Source organism: Tamandua tetradactyla, chromosome 18, assembly GCF_023851605.1.
Source record: "Tamandua tetradactyla isolate mTamTet1 chromosome 18, mTamTet1.pri, whole genome shotgun sequence".
NCBI classification, from domain to species: domain Eukaryota; kingdom Metazoa; phylum Chordata; class Mammalia; order Pilosa; family Myrmecophagidae; genus Tamandua; species Tamandua tetradactyla.
In genome coordinates, this window is record NC_135344.1 from 66,340,184 (window position 1) to 66,360,776 (window position 20,593).

The 20,593-nt window shown below is 38.9% G+C and overlaps 1 protein-coding gene and 1 non-coding gene across 2 annotated transcripts in view; one reads left to right on the forward strand and one right to left on the reverse strand.

Annotated features, from left to right (window-relative positions):
• Window positions 1–7,514, reverse strand: part of LPIN2 (lipin 2) — a 141,347-nt gene extending 133,833 nt beyond the window's left edge. Inside the window, exon 1 of the mRNA XM_077135880.1 lies at window positions 7,391–7,514. Coding sequence (XP_076991995.1) covers window positions 7,391–7,489 — 99 coding nt within the window. The 5' untranslated portion in view covers window positions 7,490–7,514. The remainder of the gene's footprint in view (window positions 1–7,390) is intronic.
• Window positions 7,189–7,260, forward strand: TRNAG-GCC (transfer RNA glycine (anticodon GCC)). The gene has a single exon. It is a non-coding gene; the product is annotated as a tRNA-Gly (tRNA).
• Window positions 7,515–20,593: the final 13,079 nt, after the last annotated feature.

Here is a 20,593-nt window from a genome sequence, read left to right on the forward strand (position 1 = left end):
ATTATACACCATAACCAAGGGGGATTCATCCCAGAAATGCAAGGCTGGTTTGACATAAGAAAATCAATCAGTGTAATACATTATGTAAATAGAATGAAGGGGAAAAAGCTACATGATTATCTTAATAGATGCAGAAAAGGCATTTGACAAGATCCCAGCACGCTTTCTTGATTGAAAAAACAAACAAAACCTCAATAAAGTAGGAATGGAAGGGTATTTCTCAACATGATAAAGGCCATTTATGGAAAGCCCAAGCTAACATCTTACTCGGTCTTGAAAGACCGAAAACTTTCCCCTAAGATCAGGAATGAGACAAGAATGCCTGCTTCCACCTCTGATATTCAGTTTTGTACTAGAAGTTCTTGCAGAGCAATAGGCAAGAAAAAGAAATAGAAAGTATCCATATTGGAAATGAAGAAGTAAAACTACTTCTATTTGCAGATAGCACAATCTTATATAGAGAAAATCCAAGGAATCCACAAGAAGACCATAAAACTAATAAGCAAACTCAGCAAAATGGCAGGTTACAAGTTCCATACACAAAAATCAATTGCATTCCTATACACTAGCAATGAAAAGTCTGAAAAGGAAATTAAGAAAACGATTCCATTTATAATAGCATCTAAAAGAATATAATATCTAGAAATCAATTTAACTAAGGATACAAAAGACTTGTATACTGAATATCACAACACTGCTGAAGAAACAACAGATAAATTTGATTCCATCAAAATTAAAACTTTTGCATGCCAAAGGACATTATCAACAAAGTGAAATGATATCCCATAGAATGGGAGAAAATAGTTTCAAACCATATATTGGATAAAGCTTTAATATCCAGAATATATAAAGAACTTTTACAATGCAACAATGAAAAGGCAAACAACCCAATTTAAAAAATGGGTAAAAGACTTGAATAGACATTTCTCCGAAGTAGAAATACAAATGTCTAATACACACATGAAAAGATGTTCAATATCATTAGGCATTAAGGAAATACAAATAAAAACCACAATAAAATACCACTTCACAAGGATGACTTTTTTTTTAAAAAAAGGAAAATTACAAATATTGGAGGGGATGTGGAGAAATTGGAATTCTAGTGCATTGTTGGTGAGAATGTAAAATGGTGTAGCCACTGTGGAAAACAATATGGAATTACCTCAAGAAATCAAAAACAGAATTACCATTTGACCCAGCAATTCCACTTTATGTATATACCCAAAGTGAGTGAAAACAGGGTCACAAACAGATATTTGTACACCAATGTTTATAGCAGCATTGTTCATAGCAGCCAAAAGTTTAAAACAACCCAGGCATCCATCAACAAATGAATGGATAAACAAAACATGCATACAAACAATGGAACAATATTCGGCCATAAGAAATGAATTTATGAGACATGACGTAATATGAGAGAACCTTGAAAACATCATGCTCAGTGAAATAAGCAAGACACATAAGGACAAAAATTATACAATATCATACAAGGGATGACTAGAAACAGCAAATCTGCAGAGATAAGAGGCAGATTAGAGTTACTGGAGGAGGGGAAGGGGGAGCAGGGAATGGAGAGTATTTGTAAAAATTAAAAAATTAAAAGTCAAATAGAACAGAGTGAAAAATTTAAATGCAGAATTACCATATGACTAAGCAATCCCACTTCCAGATACATATCCCAATGAATTGAAAACAGGGACTCAAACAAATACTTGTACACCAATGTTCACAGCAGAATTATTCTCAATAGCCAAAGGGTAGAAACAACCCACGTGCCCCTTGACAGATGAACGATACAACAATATGTGGTGTATACATAAAATGGAATATCATTCAACCATGAAAAGAAACGAAGTTCTGATACATGCTACAACATGGATGAATCTTGAAATCATTATGTTGACTGAATTAAGCCAGACACAAATGGACAAATACTGTCTAACTCCACGTTTATGAAACCTTGAGACTAAGCAAATTCATAGAGACAGAAAGTAGAACAGAGGTGACCAGGGAATGGGGGCAGGAAAGGACTGGGGAATTACTGCGTAGTGAGTATGGAGTTTGTGTTTGGGGCAAAGAAAGGGCTTCGGTGATGGATGGTGGTGATGTTGACACAACATTCTGAATGCAATTAACATCACTGAATGTGCTTTTAGAAATGGACAAAGTGGGAAATTTTGTGTTGTATATATGTTACCATAATAACAATTTTTTTAAAAAAGACAAAAATACAAATTAGATGGTAGTAATAAATCCAATTTTATTTATTGAAAAATAAAATAAATATAAAAGGACTAATAGCTCCTATTAAAAAAATGAAGTTTCAACCAGGATGAAGCAAAAACAAAAACAAGTAAAAGACTTCCAGTTGGATACTGTTTACAAAACAGTATCAAAAGCAGAAATATTAGAAGCATCAGAAGCAGAAATATTAGAAAAAAAAAGGAAAAAGGTGGAAAACAACAAATCTCAAAGCTAATGTTACTGTATCAATATTGGAGAAAGTAGAACTTATGCTAAACAAAATTTTTAGAGATAAAGAGGATTACAACTGACAGACAGAACCTTCAATTGTCCACGAAGAGAAATTTCTTTAAAGAATGTAATAATTGATAAAAATAGTTAAAGAAAAATTTAAAAATGATAAATGAAAAAATTCAAGACATATCATGCAGACCATATTCTCTGACCACAACACAATTACATTAAGAATTCATTTTTAAAAAAGGTATCTAGAACAACTCATTTGTTTGGAAACTGATGACTCATGGAAGAAATCTTTATGGAAATGTAGAAATATTTAAATATTATGTATCAAATATTTGATGCTATGTATCAAAGCTTGAGCGGTCAGGTCAAACTCTTAGTTAAAAGGAAATCTATAGACCTAAAAGCTTACGTTAGAAGAAAAAAAACATTTGAAAGGTAAAGGGCTAAAAAGTTAGGAAAAGAACACCATATTAAAACAAAATAAAATGGAAGAAAATAATGAAGATAAAATGACAAAATAGAAAACAAGCATGTTATAGAAAGGACCAACTGAGCCAAACACTGTGTTTTTGAAGGATTAATAAATTTTATAATCCTATGGTGAAAAATAATCAAGGAATAAAAGAAGTCACAACCTTCTTTTTTAAAGAAGGAATAAAGGAAAAGCTATAATTACACGATGCCAAAGTGTAACAGGTAAGAGAATTTTGTGACATTATCACGGCAGTTAATTTGAGATTTAGACAAAGTAGAAAAATTCCAAGAAAGATAAGTTAACAAAACTGAAATAGATAACCAGAAGCGACCCACAACCATTAAAGAACATGAATCTGTGGTAAATCTTTTCGGCAAAGAAAAATCCAGGCTGAAACAGTTTTACCAGTGACTTCTACCAATGCTCAAGGAATAATTTCCGTCTCACACAAGCTATTCTAGGGTATGGAAAATGAAGGCTCATTCTTCAACCCAAAACAAAATCTGACCAGGAAAATATGAGAAACAAAAATTTCAGGCCAACCTCACTCATCCATATAGAAACAAAAGACCTGAACAAAGTTTCAAGAGTTGAATCCATCAAGATGGTACATTGTAACCAAATTGGTTTATGCAGGAATGTAGGGTTAGTTTAAGATTAGAGAATAAATTAATGTAGTTCATCACATTAAAAGATCAAAGGAGAAATAGCATAAGGTAATCTCAGTTAATGCAGAAATAGCCCTTGAGCCATCTGGAGAAAAACTCATGGACAACTAAGAATATTTTTCTTGATAAAAGACATTTATAAAACCTCTAGTAAATATCATACATAACCACTGCTTTTAAAATGGGGAACACGATAACTGTGTTGCCATTTTCACTTCTTTTCAGTGTTACACCAGAGGTCATAAGTAGCAGAGTAAGGCAAGAAAAAGAAAATACATAAAAATTGGAAGGGAAGAAATCATAATGACATGATTGTATATGTAGGAAATTCAAAACAATATATACACAACTTATTGGGATGAGTGTGGAAGTTCAGCTATGTTGCTGGGCACAGCAGTCAATATACAAAAGCCATTAGCATTCACATACACCAGCAATAAGAAGTTAGGCGGGAAATATTTTAAAAGATGTCATTTACAATGGTATTAAAAAAACAAAGTTCTTAGAAATGCATCTGACAAGATATATGCTAGATCTGTATAAACAGAATTATAAAACTTCATTGAAAGCCTATGAAGAAGACCTAATAAGAGAAATACGATATTTATAGCTTGAAAAACTCAGTTCATAAAAATATTAATTTGCCACAAATTAATCTATTGATTCAATGCAATTCCTTTCAAAATCCCAAAGAATTCTCTTCTTGAAGTATTCTTAAGGAAGAACATTGAGAAAATTACCCTCCTGTATCTCAAGCCTATAGAAATAAGGTTCTGTGGTCTTGGTTCATAGACAAATAGATCAATAAACCAGAGCAGAGACATAAAAGAACAAATATTGTAGGATTCCACTTACATAAAAGATCTAGAACAGGCAAATTCATAGAGACAGAAAGTAGACTGAAGCTTGCCAGAACTTAGAGGGAGGAGGGATAGGGAGTTATTGCTTAATGGGTGGAATTTCTTTTTGGGGTGAACAATAAGTTTTGGTAATAGAAGGTGCTGATGGTAATACAACATTGTAAAAGTAATTAATGCCACTGAATTTGTACACTTAAAATGGTTAAAATGGCAAATTTTATGTTTTATATATACATATATATATATAATATACACTACATAAATTGAGTAAAAAAAAAAAAAACAAAAAAACCCTGTAGTAGCGAGCCTAGCAGAAGACTCAGCATACACACACCCATACTTGATATACAGTCAAGTTGGCATTACAGAACAGTGGGGAAAAGACATCTCAGTAAATGATGGGGAGGCGATTCATTATCCCCCATTTGGAAAAAAGTGCATTTGGATACCAGTTTTGCATCCTATCTCCAAAGCAGTATTTTTAGATTAAAGACCTAAATGAGAAAAATAAAATTGCATTGCTCTCATCATTTCAAAGATACACTTTTCCCCCTACATTTTACCATTTCTGAAATTGTAAGAAATCTTATAATCAATGGCATCTTAAATTCTATGGTGTAAAATATAAAACTTGTAGAAGACACTATAGGAGAATATGTAAATTCTTGGTAAGGAAGGCTTCCTCAAGACACCGAGAAGCATTAACCATAAAGGAAAAGATTGATAAATTTAACTATATTAAAAGTAAAGTGGGCGGGCCACGGTGGCTCAGCAGGTAAGAATGCTTACCTGCCAGGCCCGAGGACCCGGGTTCGTTTCCCGGTGCCTGCCCAAGTAAAAAAAAAAAAAATAAATAAAAGTAAAGCTTCTTTAAAAAAGAAAATAAAACAAAAACAAATGGCATCCTAGGAGGAAGTATTTGTGATATGAATATTCAATCAAAAATTCAAATCAGAGTATATAAAGGACTAGTATGAATCAATACAATACTTAAAAGTTCTAGCAATCAAGAGAAAATGAACAAAAGAAATGAAGAGGAATTTCACAACAGAACAAACACAAATAGTACAAAAAATATGTAAAATGTTTCATTTGATTGTTAATCAGGAAAACGTAAATCAGAAGTAAAATGCGATACTACCACACATCCATCAGATTGGCTAAAATTAATAGATGTTCAATGCCAAGTGTCAGCAAGGTTGTGGAGTGGCCAACCAGAACTCAGATACCCTGCTGGTTGGAATGCAAATGTGTAGCAACTTTAGACGTTTGGTATTACCTACAAGACCCAACAATGTTAGGCATATGCCCTTGAGAAATTCTTGCACAAATGCACTCAAAGACACATATAAGAATCTTTCTAGCAGCACTGCTCAAACTGCAAAGGCAAAAAATAATACATTTCACCAAAGAGAAAATGGATAATTATATTGTGGTATAATTATACAACGAAATACTATACAATTACATAAACATGGATGAATCTCAAAAATAAAATGTTGAGCAAAAAGCAACAGAAGAATAAAATGTGATTCTTTTCTGTTCCATAAATAGGCAATTCTAGATGATGTATCACTTAAGGATAAAACTGTGGTTATAAAAATGCTAAAGAAAACCAGGGAAATGAGTAACAAATTTCAGGACAGGTTTCCTTTGGGAAAGATGAAGATGGATGCAATCTGGGAAGGGCATTGGACGATTGTGGGGTAGGGTAACGGGCCATACCTTGGACTGGTGATGAGTACATAGGTGTTAATGCGTATTTTTATTTCACAATGAAAATTAGAATAAATGAAGGACAAGTGAAATATAAAGTAATAAATGAATACATCTCTGTATTAAAAATAAAGTAATTTAGACCTCTAAGCTTCATAAGTTTACTTTTATCACTTATAAGACAAACAATACATCTTAACAATTTCCCTGAAATGCTGCAGAGAATAGTTTCTTTACAATAATGCATCGCACTAGTTTGCCTTGTAGTAAATATTTCTAAACAACGAAAAAGAAAAAGTTATATGCAATGGGCCAGAAGTGTCCAATGAAAATAGTAGAACTAAGGAGGCTAGGAAGCTACTCACAATATACCGATCTCCAAATCAGTTCATCTTGGTTTGTTTTCTTTTAAATAGGTGGTTGTAATTCTTGCTCCTGGGGATAAAGACTTGGCCAGTCATTTGGTGGACCTTCTTGCTTTCACTGGACATGGGCTGCCTGGGACATAAAACCAGGGACTTTGGAAATGGGAGGACCAATATGTAGGAACTGTCACTGCAGCAGTGTCCTGGCTCTGCTGGGGTCCCTCGGGGGGTGGGGGTGGGGTGGGCAGTTCACTCTGTGATTAGACAGTTAGGATGGTATCTTGCCAAGTAGGCAGACTCTTGATGGGAGACCTTCCTGAGCTCATGAGATGTCATCTAGGAGACAGCTTTCTGACTCTCTCCAAAAATAATGATCTCATTGGAGTACTCTCTACCTTCCATAGTTTTCAACTGGGCCATTTAGAGAAAATGTGCTCTGTATATTCTATGTAAGAAAGATATAAGAATCAGCCCCTTAAGATTTTTTCTGCTCCCGTGTAACACCAACTCTTCATCAGCATGCATTTTACATTATTACCAGAGATAAGACCATCAGAGTGTTGGAAGCCATGGAGAGGAGGAGAGATCTTAAACGGCACTTAAGAGGGGGTGGTGCACGGGTAGTTCAGTGGTAGAATTCTTGCCTGCCATGCAGGAGACCCCAGGCTCAATTCCTGGCCTGTGCATTTCCCCCCGCTGCCCTCCCCCAGCCCCCCCAAAAAGAATTCAACAAATGTGCTGCAACAATGGGATAGTCACATGGGAAAAGAATGAAAATATATATATAGCATAAAATTTTTTTAAAAAGGCACTTACCGAAGGAGGAACTCTCTGCCTGCAGGCACGTTTGAAAGCCCTCAGTGATTCAGGAGTCGTAGACCAACGGTTCTGAGATAAGCCTGGAAAACTTTCCATATGTGAAGATTAACTTTCCTGGGCTCCCACACTGCTGTTTCAGCAGCTTCCGTCCTTCCAGAAGAGCCACTAATTTGAATGGAATGTCTGACTACTGCAAAGTCTCCTTAAAATATGTGTTCCCGGGGTATGTCTGGTTATGTTAAATCCTTTCAAACAACTACAGAAACCATCCTTTCTTCCTCAATATTTGGGTGTGATTTCTACAGAATGATCCTTGATGATACAGACACTCAGCTGTCAGGAAAGCTGAATGTTATGAGGGAAGTGATTCCATTTCAGCAGAGTGAACCGTTTACTGTTTTCCCTCTTTGCCATTCCTACCCTCCTCCTTCACAAAAGCTCATCTAACTAAATTAATTTCCTTGGCAACACAAAGTGGTTTTCTTTTTTTCCCCTCTACTTCATATTTCCTAAACGGTTTACTAATGTTAGACAAATTTTTTCCAATGTTAGAAAAATGGGGTGGGGGGAGAAAGTTATATCCTTTTCTAGTTTATTCTCTTGTTGGAGCTAGAGTTCTGTTCTCATGAGGGGATCTTTTGTCATTAAGTAATACTCCCCAGAATTTGTGAAATAAATGCTCAGTAACTTTAGAGTGCTGCATATTTATTTTCATTAATCGGCTAATCTATGGAGAATTCTCTCGGGCTAGTTAGTAACTGTACAGCCTCCAAAAACTTTTATAAAGGAAAAGAGACTACTTCTGAACCCAGGATGGCCCAGTTGGTGAGTACTAACTTGTGGTGGAGAAGAATGCAGCACTTTGTTTCCAAGAGCACAGAAAGAGAGAAAAGGTAGAACCAAAAGAGGAATTCTCAAATGTTGCATTGTTGGAATATCTGCTGTCCCCAACACCCTCAGTCAAGCCTATTTTACCCCATGCCACAGCCTGAAAGATAAGGAACCAGTACAAACAGAGGAGTGGCAAGGAGAAAAACGATAAGAAAGAAACCTAGGCTTCTGCACACAGCCAGGAATCATCTTAGATAGCCTAGGCCATGTGAACAAGAAACAAGAGCAGCTTTGTAGGGTTGGGGGAGGAGGAGGGCACACCTGTGGGGGAACTCACCAAATAATTATCTTCCTTTTCTAATTTCACTTTTCTTAAACTTTCTGGAATTTTCCTATGACCCTGTGTCAGAAGCCCAGCTCTGTGCATTATAGATGCAGCCCAGGTTGGGGAACCTTCCAAGTGATTCCATGAGACCTTAAAGAGAATACAAACAACTGGGAATATAGAATGTACATGGGAAACAAATGCTTAACCTGCCATCCCATTTCCCTATTTGTCTAAATTTAGAGAGTGCTCTAGAAGGGCATAGACAGGCCTGAAAAGTCTTCCTGGCTGGCGGACATCTCTCTACCTCTTTTATTTAAGCCTTGGAGAGGAAGTTTTGTTTTGTTTTTTGTTTTGGAGATGCAAGGCTCCTGAAAATCAGGGTCCCTGGCTTTTACCTCACTTTCAGGTGAGTTTTCAACTTGCTTCTGGGTTGTACTGAGTAAAACCTCATCGTGATGTATGCTAAAACTTTTTCCATATCAGTTCTAGATAGTGGGACCTGAAGCGTGTTTGTTTGGGCGTGATGGATGTAGTGTTTAGAAGCCAACCACTCCCAGATTTAAAGTCTCTGTAGATATCAATGTTCTAGGCCTTTGAACACCCAGGCTAGTTTGAAGAGAAAACCCAGCAACCTGGACATATTCAATGCAGGACCTTATAGTTCCTCTTCACCAATGAAAACCTAAGGGCTGAAACTCTCTCTCAAGCCTACTATATCTCCCATCCATCCTCTGGTCCCACCTGTTCTCAAGACCCCTCCCTTCCCCCACCCCTCCAGCTGAATGCCTTTGCTTCCCTGTTGCTGTTCCTTCCTCTGGAATGCTCTCCTGCTCCCTCATCTCCAGCTGCCCCAATTCCTCATATTTTTCTAGGCTCTAGGCAAGAGTAGCCTCTCCTGCAGACTCTTCCCTAATTTCAACAACCAGAAGCAATCTTTTCTCTTTTGTTTTATGGAATAGCAAAGCAAATTACTTGTATTTCACCTAAGATCCTGTGTTGTGAATATTTACATGTAAATTCAATCTCCCCTTCTGGATTATTAGACTTGACTCCCTGTTATGTGGCTAACTTGCTACCATTTCTTCAATAGTTTCTAGCATCTTGTCTAACACATTGTAGAAGCTCAATAAATACTTGGTGAGCAAATGGATGAATATGCGCTTAAGTAAGAGCAAAGATGGAACTACGCAGTGGGTGGACTGATGCTCTGTGTCCAATGTCCTAAGGGAAGAAAGTTGGACTAGTGAGCTGTGTCTCCTGGCTCAACATTGAGCCGGGTACCTTAGCCACCACCATTCTCTAACCTTCTGGGTACCAGCCTAAACCTTCTTCTCGTCACTACTGGAAAATGTCACGCTTGTTCCCAGTCTGCATCTTTTATTGTGCCATTCTTTCCACTTGAAATGCTCTGCGTCTCTGCTTCTAATATCGTGAGTTTTACCCTCTGTTCCTGGCTCAGCTTGAAGTCCATCCACCTCCTGCAGGAAGCCTCTCTTGGCCAGGTTAGCCTTTGTTTGCAGCCTGCCATGAAGAAAGGACAATAGGTTTAGAGACACTGTCTCTGGGCAACCAGATCACTAGCTGGGCAATTTACTTCATCGCTCTTGACCTCTTATTCCTCATTTATAAAATGAGTTACTGGATTACATGGTCTTTAAAGTCCTTTCTGGTTAATACATTCTGTGATAGTAAATTTCTCCAATTTTGGAATTTGTAGCACCTATATTGTCACAACCATTGATTTGATACTTAGCCCATACTAACTTGCACTGGTTATATATAACCAATACATGTATATGTCTGGTTCATCTAACTCATTTGTTAACTTGCTCAAGGACCAAAAAGCATGTGCTTCACTTATTTGTAGCCCCATAATTTAAAATAGATGTTTTTTGTAATAATGATAATAACAGAGTTACCAGCACCTGTGCTTTTTTCCTGACGCTGCTTTGGGGAGGCTGCTCCTGCCACAGACTCCCTTCGTATTTCCGGAACTTCATCAGAGATAGAAGTGATATCTACAGACACAAGCAGTAGAGAGATGATGGGATCTACCCTCTATCAACTGTGACTTTGTGCTTTACTATAACCTTAACATGCAGTTTTCTCATTTGAGTTTTAAACAAGGAAGATCATTCCAATCTTGGCAGGTACTAAAGTTCAATCTGGTCTTCATCTCTAAAGCCCTTTGAGATATTTACTGCTACTATAAAGGCTGTAAAAAGTAGAATGGTGTGTTACAGCTTTCCTTGCAGCTAGAATTGGCAACGGGGCACAGTTATCACTAGTAAGACACAAACAGAAGTCTGTAGCAGTTGTTGCTTCATTTCTACTTATTTCTTTGACCCTGCCTGGAAGGCATATGTAGTAGCTGGAGCTGTAGCAGTTATTTTGTGACCATAAGGGACAAATAGAAGATGAAAACCAAAATGCTGAGGCTGGTAGAGCAAAAATAAAGAAGGATCCCAGGTCTTTGACAGCATTGTTGAGCAAGTGTCTTAACCCTGGCCTATATACATGGGGACTTCTTGTTATATGAGAAAAATACCTCCAACCCCCATCAGGTAAGCTACTGTCATTGAAGTTTTCTAGTACTTGCAGCTGAGCACATCTCTAAGGGTTACATCACTTCATGGGCTTGCTATATGGGTAACTGAGACAATATTTGTAAATTCCCTAGAATCATCCATAGTGAGCCTTCAATAAATTGATATTGTCGTTGTTGTTGTTATACCAAGGTGCACCTCTGTGCTGGTTTGAAGTGTTTATGTATCTCAGAAAAGGCCATGTTCTTTTAATCCTTTCCTGGAGGGCAGACCTATTGTGGGTGGGACCTTTTGATTGGGTTATTTCCATTGAGATGTGACCTGGTCCATTCAACGTGGGTCTAATCCTTTACTAGAGTCCATTATGAGGATAAAAAGAGAGAGCTTAGAGAAAGACCCACCCAGAGAGAGCTCAGAGAGAGAAATGCCCAGAGAAGCTAAAAGAGGACCCACAGATGCTCAGAGAGAAAGCCCCTGGAAGCAGAAGCTGAAAGCAAGGTAACCCAGTAGCAAAGGATCAGGAGACATTGCCATGTGCCTTCCCATGTGGCAGAGGAATCCCAGATGCCATCAGCCTTTCTTCAGAGAAGGTATCATCCTGTTGATGCTTTAGTTGGGACATGTTCATGGTCTTAGAACTGTAAATTTGTAAACTAATACATCCTCATTGTAAAAGAAAGCCCATTTCTAGTACACTGCATTCCAGCAGCTTTAGCAAAGGGAAACCGCCTCCATCACCATCTTCTCCCCTCACTCTCACCCTACAGCATCTGGGCTTCATGAGGAAAAAAATACATGCGTTGATCGTCTATTTTTTCATCAACTTATGAATTCCTGAGGAACTATTATGAGATTTCAAAGATGCCATAAGCAACATCTTTTTGAATTATTTAAAATAGTTACGCTTTGCATACACTCAGAACACTGAGCTAAGGAATTGGCCTCTACCTGTCTCTAAACTTATTTCTGATTTCTTCCCTGTGAGTGGATATCCCTTCCTGGGTTCTTACTGCGTCCTACACTTACACAATTTTGCCCCATGTCATTCCTGAAATGTCCTTTCTGCAGTTCTTGAACACTGGTTCATTCTTAGCCTTCCTACCTCAGCTCAAATGGCATCTCCCAGGAAAGCCCTCCTGATTGCTTTTTCTAATGTGGCTTCCCCCCCCCCCCCCCCACAGCCCACCATCTGCTTATTTTGTCCTGTAATATAAACCTGTAAAGATCTCATCTGTTTATTGTTGGTCTCCCCTTCTAGGCTGTAGACTTCATTAGCGCACGACCTGGTCTGTTTCATTCACCGCCGTACATCTAGCATAGAGCACAATGCCTGGTACTTAGCAGCTGTTCAATAAATATTTGTTCATTCAGTAAACTTCTAAATGCTTACTGCAGCTTTAGCTCTGCCTCCCATTGGCTAAAATCTATGCTGATAAAATAGGATAAAAAGTGTCTGATTGCATATACGTCAGAAGTCCCCTTTATATTATAAAAGATTCAACATGGGTTTCAAAAATAATTAAATTTCAGTTTCAAAAATTCCCTTTCTGTTCAAATGTGCAGGAGCATGGCAACATATTACAGGGAGTGAAGGACATCTGTGTCTTTCCACACATGCAGTATTTAATTGGCAATGATTGCTAAAGACATTTAAGTCTTCCAAATTTAGTGCACTTCTAATGAAATGTTCTTCTGTTGTGTTTCACTGGGAAGAGCCATAAAATGGCAGGGCAGATCAATAAAAGCAGTGATATTTATTTTAAATTTAGCATCATAAATCATCTTGGCATTAGGGAGACACGCACATGTGGAAAATGTGGGCTGTGGCATTTAGTGGCTATTTCTTTGCAAAGCCTTGGAGATTAATGAGAAGGGGAGGGAAAGCATAAAGCAAAAGTTGTCCACATGAGGGGTGCTCTGGTGTGTACACGTGTGTATACCTGTGCTTAAACGATGAAGTTGGCTTATTTAACCTTGGAACACATATTTTAGGAGGACTGCGTTTGAATATTTGGAGGAGGTGAAATAGTGATCACAGGAGTCCTGGGAAACTTTTGATCTACATTTCTCAAGGGAATAAGCGATGCATCTATTTTAGGAAAAGCAAGGGACCTGATTTTATAGATGCCTCTTAAAGAAGACAAGGATAAAGAACATGGAATAATAGAGTAGGATATATATATAACTTAACTAAAGCTAGAAAGCTGGTAAGGAATTAAACATGTTCCCATTTAAATAAAAGGGAAGGTTGAGGGAGGAAGATTTCACAAATGTCCAGAAAATAGAATTTAGGAATTTGGATACCTGATAGAAAAATAATTTTAATTTTACAATCCTATGAAGAATAAAATAAATGGTTATAACAGTATATAGTATATAAATTTCTAAGAGTTCAATTAAACCTATCTAAAAACATGCTTATAATGGGTATTTATAAGCTAAACATATCTTCTTCTACCATATACTAGAAGTACAATTATATAAATATTCCCAGCTAACTTTCAGTCCCTGATTAATCCTTATAGCTCTCCACTTAGGTTATGGGCTCCCTTCCATTTGCTATATACCAATAAAGAAACTAGTCACTAACTGAGCCAGTTGTGTGACCTTCCCAACAGAACACAAACCCCTGACTCACAGGGTAGCCTTTCCTGGTTGTGAAACCTTTCTTCTTCCTGTTTACATTTTCAGTTGAACCAACACATTTTGAGTACCTAGAAGCGAACTAAATATGGCAAAGCAAAACCAGACATGATCTTTGCCTTCAAGAAGTTCACCTTCCAGCAAAGGAGTTGTTTTTTTGTTTGTTGTTGTTTTTTAAGATTTGGCTTTTTTTAAATACGTTTTTTATGGTTAAATATTATACACACACACACACACACACACACACACACACACACATAAAGCAATGAATTTTCAAAGTACACTTCAACAAGTAGTTATAGATTTCAGAGTTGGTTATGGGTTACCATTCCACTGTTTCAGATTTTTAAAGAAGTTGTTTTTGTTTTTGTTTTTTATCTATTTTGCATAAGAAATATAGATTCTTCCAGAAAGTACTGGCTAAAGAATTCTTTGCTGGGGACTCATTCAGTCAACCTTTATGGGCTGCCTACTAAGTGTCAGGTCCAGTTCTCCACAAAAGACAGATGGGGGTCCCTGCCCTCCTGGAGCTTATATTTCAGATGTAAATACCCCAAGTTGCTAAGCTTCAGCTAAGTCGCTGGCAAGAAGTCAGGCCTCTAAACTAAAGCTGTACCTATTTTCAGGGAAAATGAAGAATGATGGTACCTCGGATTCGAAGATAAACAAATTATCAATCGGAAAGCACAAAAGTCACAATTTTGCTGAAAATTATGACAAAAAAGATACCATGGCGTTTAGCTTTTATTAGGAAGCTAGTATCTAGTTGATGGCAGTTTACACTGATTTCAGGAAAGCATCTAAGATGGAAAAGAAAAGTTTCAAGAAAACAGACTCTCAACTGATTTACCCAGAGAAGGAATTTATTGATAGTTGATTGGGTACACATAGAGTTACTGGGTAGACTGGTGTTTCAGGCTTGGAAACAAGGAAGCAAGGGACCACCGCCACCGACACCCAGCCTCACGCAGTACAGCGCCCAGGCTCTGCAGGGGGGGTGTCCGCCAAGTAGTGCCCCCACGGTTTCTTCCCAGGTCTTTTGGCTTTCTCCACCAAGACTCATAAAGTGGGGTCTCTGCTGAGTCTAAGAAAGACGGTGCCATGCTGGACAGTCACCAAATGCCAAACACCCACTGCACAGCCGACACTTGGAACAGAAGTCCATTTTGCTTCTCAAAAACTGCTTTTTTTTTTTTTTTTTTTTAACATGGGCAGGCACTGGGAATCAAACCCGGGTTCTGACATGGCAGGCAAGAACTCTGCCACTGAGCCACCATTGCCTGCCCTTGCTTTTTTTTTTTTTTTTTAAAGAAGCTGGAACTAAATATATGTTCTAGCTATTGACTAAGCTAAATTTGATTCTTATCTGAACCAGCGTTGTTGAGCATTTCGTTTGGACATTTTACAAGTAATTTGAAAATAAATTGACATTTTTACATAGCAATAAAAAGCATTTACCTAATTTTGTCTAAAAGCTTACTTCTAAGTATTCAGATGTGCATAACCTCTGTGGCCTCTCTAGAGTAAGACTTCAATTTATGGGATCATAACAAGAACAAATATTTACCCAGTCTTAAGTGTATTCAAACATACGTTAACTCAGTCTTCACAACTCCAAGAAGGAGGCGTCATTATTTCCGTGTTACAGATGAAGGAACTAATGCCCAAGAGGTCAAGTCGTGTGGCTTCAGTGACACAACCAGTTAAGTGGCAGCTGACCCCAGGCTGGCAGGATCCTGAGTCAGGACTGCAGCCATCACAATACATCAGTGCACATGGACTTTCCATGTGTTCAGGATTTGTATAAAGCCTACAAAAATTTTAGTTTCCCCCTCACAATATTTCCTGCCCTGATCCATTAAACTGTCATAAACCAGAGAAGCAACATCATCTCGGTCATTAGGAATACAGACAGGAAACGCCTAACAGCTGTCCTAATCAGTGCAAACAGAAGAAACTAAGAAAAAAGGCACAAAAAAGAAAAAGAAAATATTTGGGACCATCAGAAGGTCCAAAAGGGACATGACTGAGTTGGCCGATAGCCTTCGTCTTCTCAGCATAAAGGTGATTTTTAATTTCTCGGAAGACAGTAATCTTGTTGGTTCTTACTATTTCACAATACCATAAAAGAACTGGCATAACAAAACCAAACGAGAACCCAGAAAATCTGAATTTTAAATAAGGCAAAAATACATAGGGATTTTCAAAGGTAAACATTAACTAGATCATTACAGAGTGTCTGTTCCTGTATTATGCAAATCAGAAACTCTACACTAAAGTCCTAATCAGGCCAAATTGCACTCATCACACCAGAGAGCAACCATTCTTGAGCGTCTAATTTGTGTTGCCTTCTGACTCTTGATTTTGCCTGACACTCATTGTCCAAGTTTCCTTCCGTGAAGTGCATTTCTGCCCACACTTCCAAGTAGTCTCTTTTTGTTGTTCGTCCTTACAGATCTTTTACCTACTCTTAATCTTTCACTTAATCTCCCTGTAGAGCTTTGCTTCATTGAATTTCAGTCATTCATATTGTGTGAAGTTCTTTTCTGGAGGTTTAGTCTGAGTCCTACCAAAAGAACTCTCTAGGATAAAGTCACCTCTATGCCAGGAGATTATTCGGTGGTATCCTTGCATGATGTTTACCTACAGTCATTGGGCTTTGCTTAGGCAGCCTGGCTGGAACCCTGAGAGGCGCTGCTCCCCTAATATATCATTCTACCACGAACCCCAGGTTAGACCTTGGAAGCCTCTGTTAAGATAGAATGTGTTTTCCTAAAGGGATGAGTGCTTTAACGAGCAGCCCCATCCATCAGCTGGGAGGACTGAGGGATTGGCATGCAGGACAGGCGTGTTTTGAGGGGGCTGGTCCTTACCCAAGGTGGACTGTTGAGGGAGCCAAGCCTGAAGTGGATGCCAGAGCAGAGGTTTCGTCCATGGGAACAAGCTCCTCACAGAGTGAGCAAAGGCAAGGTGCAGAATGCAAAATGGAAGAACCGGAATGACAAATTGCCTCCTTGATAAACTGGTGTCAGCTAACTCTGATTAGTCATATCACGTAACTCAGGAGATGGTACTGTTGGGGAAATGGATCATAACCTTTTCCACCCACCTCCCAACCAGAACCCAGAAGTAAAACTCACTCGGCAGAAAGATGTTTTTATCAGAAAAAGTGAATGAAGACATTTGTGAGGCATCCCATTGCTTTCATTATTCCAGTACTCAGAGTGAAAATATGATCCTATATATTTATCTGCCTAAAACGTAATGCCCGTTGTCTCAACAAACCACAATGAAGGAAGTTAGACTTGCAAGCATATTTTATAGACAGTGTCCATCTGGTTCAATGAAACCATTAAAGCCTCTCAGGTGCAAGATTCTTAACCTGATTTCCACCTTCCACTTTATTTCCTCTCCCTTTTCCTACGTCCTTTCCAAGCAAAAGCTCTCCCTCACTTCACATGACATTGCCGAGCAGAAATAGTATCAGTCTGTGAGGCAAAGGGAACGAGAATTTGAGTTTTCCTAAGACAGCATAATAGAGGAAGTCCTTGAGTGTTTGGGGCAGCTATTACTCCTTTCAGCTATCCTCATCAAAGGACATGTGTCCTCTGGGCACTCTAGCAGCAGTTCACTAATTTATGGAGCGATGCCTATTCCCATTATGGTCGCCTGGGCGTTTGAAGAGCAGGACCTCAGCAAAGTCATGGAGAGGAGATAAACAGGGGTGAGGCGCTCAGAGTTCTGGCTTCCACTCACCCCTTCTCACAGAACTAAGTAGAGGCACTAAACCTCCCTGAGTGGGTTGGTTGGGATGGCAGGATTCCTACTTAAGAAAGGAAGATAGTTATGACACTATGTTTCCTTCAGGGATAAAGAGTGATTGGAAAGCTTAAATGTATATAAGTTTAAAAAAAAAAAAAATATATATATATATATATATATATATATGTAATTTTTTTCTTGTGGTGGATGACAGTTGTGAGCAACAGCACAAACGCAAAAAAGTTGCCTCGCAAACCAGAACAAATGCAGACCCCACCACAGGGAAAGAGGCACATGGAAAGAGGCACCCACTGCAAACCACAGATCACACGGCATCACCCCCACTTCTTCCACCAACAGCAACAAATGCACAGGGCAGCCAAGGGTCAGTAACGGGGTGCCCTGGGCTTTCTTTTTTTTTTTCTTTCTTTTAAATGTTATTTACTCTTTATTTGCTATTCCTTTTGGAGCAATGAAAATACTCTAAAACTGACTGCAGTGATGGATACACAACCCAGCAATGACACTGTGAGCCCCTACTGCATACCCCAACTGGAAAGCACGGCACGTGAACACATCCCAACAAAACTGCTTCCGAAAAACCGAGCAAAAGAAATGAACAGAGGATACCCAAATGGCTAAAAAAGCACAAGAAACGCAAATCAAAACCACAGTAAGACATTACCTTACAACCAATAGAATGGCCAACACTATATATATATAAATAGTTATATAAATAATACATATCATATAAAAACATATAATCTATAAGTATATACATATATATACTTTTATATAACAGTAACATAGAAGCAGGTGCTCCTGTTCTAGGTCCCCGTATGTGGCTGTTAAAGCCCTGGTCACTTCATCCGGCTTCCCAACGCCCTAAACTCGCCTCTTAAAACTGTCACCATTGGGGATGTGTAGTCAATGAAATTCTGAATAACCCATTCAAAAGGTTCAAGGATTATCAACAGGTCTGGGCTAATTTCTGCTTGCTGAAATGGGTAAGCTGAGCAGATGGGCCACCCACAGATGGCCAAGGGCTGGGTTGAACAGGGAGAAGTATTTATTCAAACCTGCCTGAGCCAGGAGCAAATACTGATGGAACATGGCCAAGCTGTAGACAGACAACTGTGGGCATCCAAGGAGGGGGGCCCGAGAAGGCAAAAGACCCCATCTGTCAGGAGACAGGGTGGGAAATGCCACTTGGGATGGCTCTCTCATCAGGGTGGTATCAGGGCCAGCTAAGGACAAGTGTCCTTTGTGCCAACTTGTTCCCACTCATCTCAAGCCATAAGGGTACCCTTGTCCTAATACTCTATGTATTACCTGTCATAGGTTGACTTGTGCCCCCCATCAAATAAATGTTCAAGTCCTAACTTCTGGTACCTATGAATGGGACCTTATTTGGATATAGGGTCTTCGCAGATTTAATCAAGTTAGGATGAGGTCATATTGGAGTAGGACAGGCCCTCACCCAATGACTGGTATCCTCTAAGCAGAGGAAGACACACAGATACATGGAGGAGAAGTCCATGTGACATGGAAGCAAAGATTGGAGTGATACATCTACAAGTAAGGAATGCCAAGGGCTGCTGGCAACTGAGGAAGAATTGCCAAGGAAGGATACTTCCCTAGAACTTTCAGAGGGAGCATGGTCCTATAGACATCTGGATTTTGGACTTCTAGCCTCCAGAACTGTGAGGGAATAAATTTCTGTTGTTTCAAACAATCCAGTTTGTAGTACTTTGGTATGGCAGCCCTAGAACACTAATATATTATCTTACTGCTCAGATTCCTGGAAATCTGACCAAGTACATTCAGCAATGTATTTCTTCTCTTCTCTTCACTCATTCTCTCATCTCTCTATCCTCTCTTCCCTCACTGCTATCCCTTCCTTTGTGTTAGTCTTAGCCTCTCTAGAGTGCCTTTCGCTGCTCACAAATATACTGATACCCTTCATCCTAAAAAGAAAAGCTTACCTCCAACCTTACAATCATCCAGGCTCTTCCTTCTTTTTAAAGATTAACTTCTCAATGGAAGAGTATATATATATACTGCACAGCTCATCCACCATTCACTCCAACCCACTGCTTCTGGCTCCTACCCCAACCAGTCACTCAAACTGCTCTTGAAGAGGTCTCTGATGACCCGCTGTATTAGTTAGGATTCTCTAGAGAAACAGAATCAACAGGGAACACTTGCAAATATAAAATTTATAAAAGTGTCTCAAGTGACCATGGGAATGCAGAGTCCAAAATCCACAGGGCAGGCCGTGAAGCCGATGACTCCTATGGAGGGTCTGGATGAACTCCACAGGAGAGGCTTACCAGCCGAAGCAGGAATGGGACCTGTCTCCTCCGAGTCCTCCTTAAAAGGCTTCCCATGATTAGATTAAACATCACTAATTATAGAAGACACTCCCCTTTGGCTGATTACAAATGGAATCAGCTGTGGATGCAGCTGATGTGATCATGATCTAATCCTATGAAATGTCCTCATTGCAACAGACAGGCCAGCACTTGCCCAATCAGATAAACAGCTACCACAACTTGGCCAAATTGACACGTGTCCCCAACCATGACACCCTGCTAACCTTGAGACTCAATTACTACTCATCCCCCATGAATCTTGAAGTTGTTGCCTCTGTGGTTCTGTGGCATGGCATGCTCCTGCTTCTCCTTTCATTTCCTGATAGCTCTCTTCTAGTCCCTCTCCTGACTTCTTTTCTTTCATCTAGGAAATCTGGGTATTGGCTCTGGTTAGGGCTTTAGATCTTGTCTTTCGTTGTTCTCCCATCTCTGGGCAATCTCCTGCACTCTGCAGCTATTGCTGTCACATCCATGTCAATGTCTCCTAAATGTCTGTATTTGGACTTGATGTCTCCACAAGTTTCCCAGCCAAGGTTACAATTGCTTCCTAGACATCAATTCTAATTCAATGTTTTTAAAAATGAAATTCATTATCTGTTGCCCAAACTCTTTCTTCTGTTTTATATTATATACCTCAGATAAACATATTATCTTCCCAACACTCAGGGTTAAAACTTGAGAGTCTTTGATTCTCCTCTTCACTCCTCCCACCCAT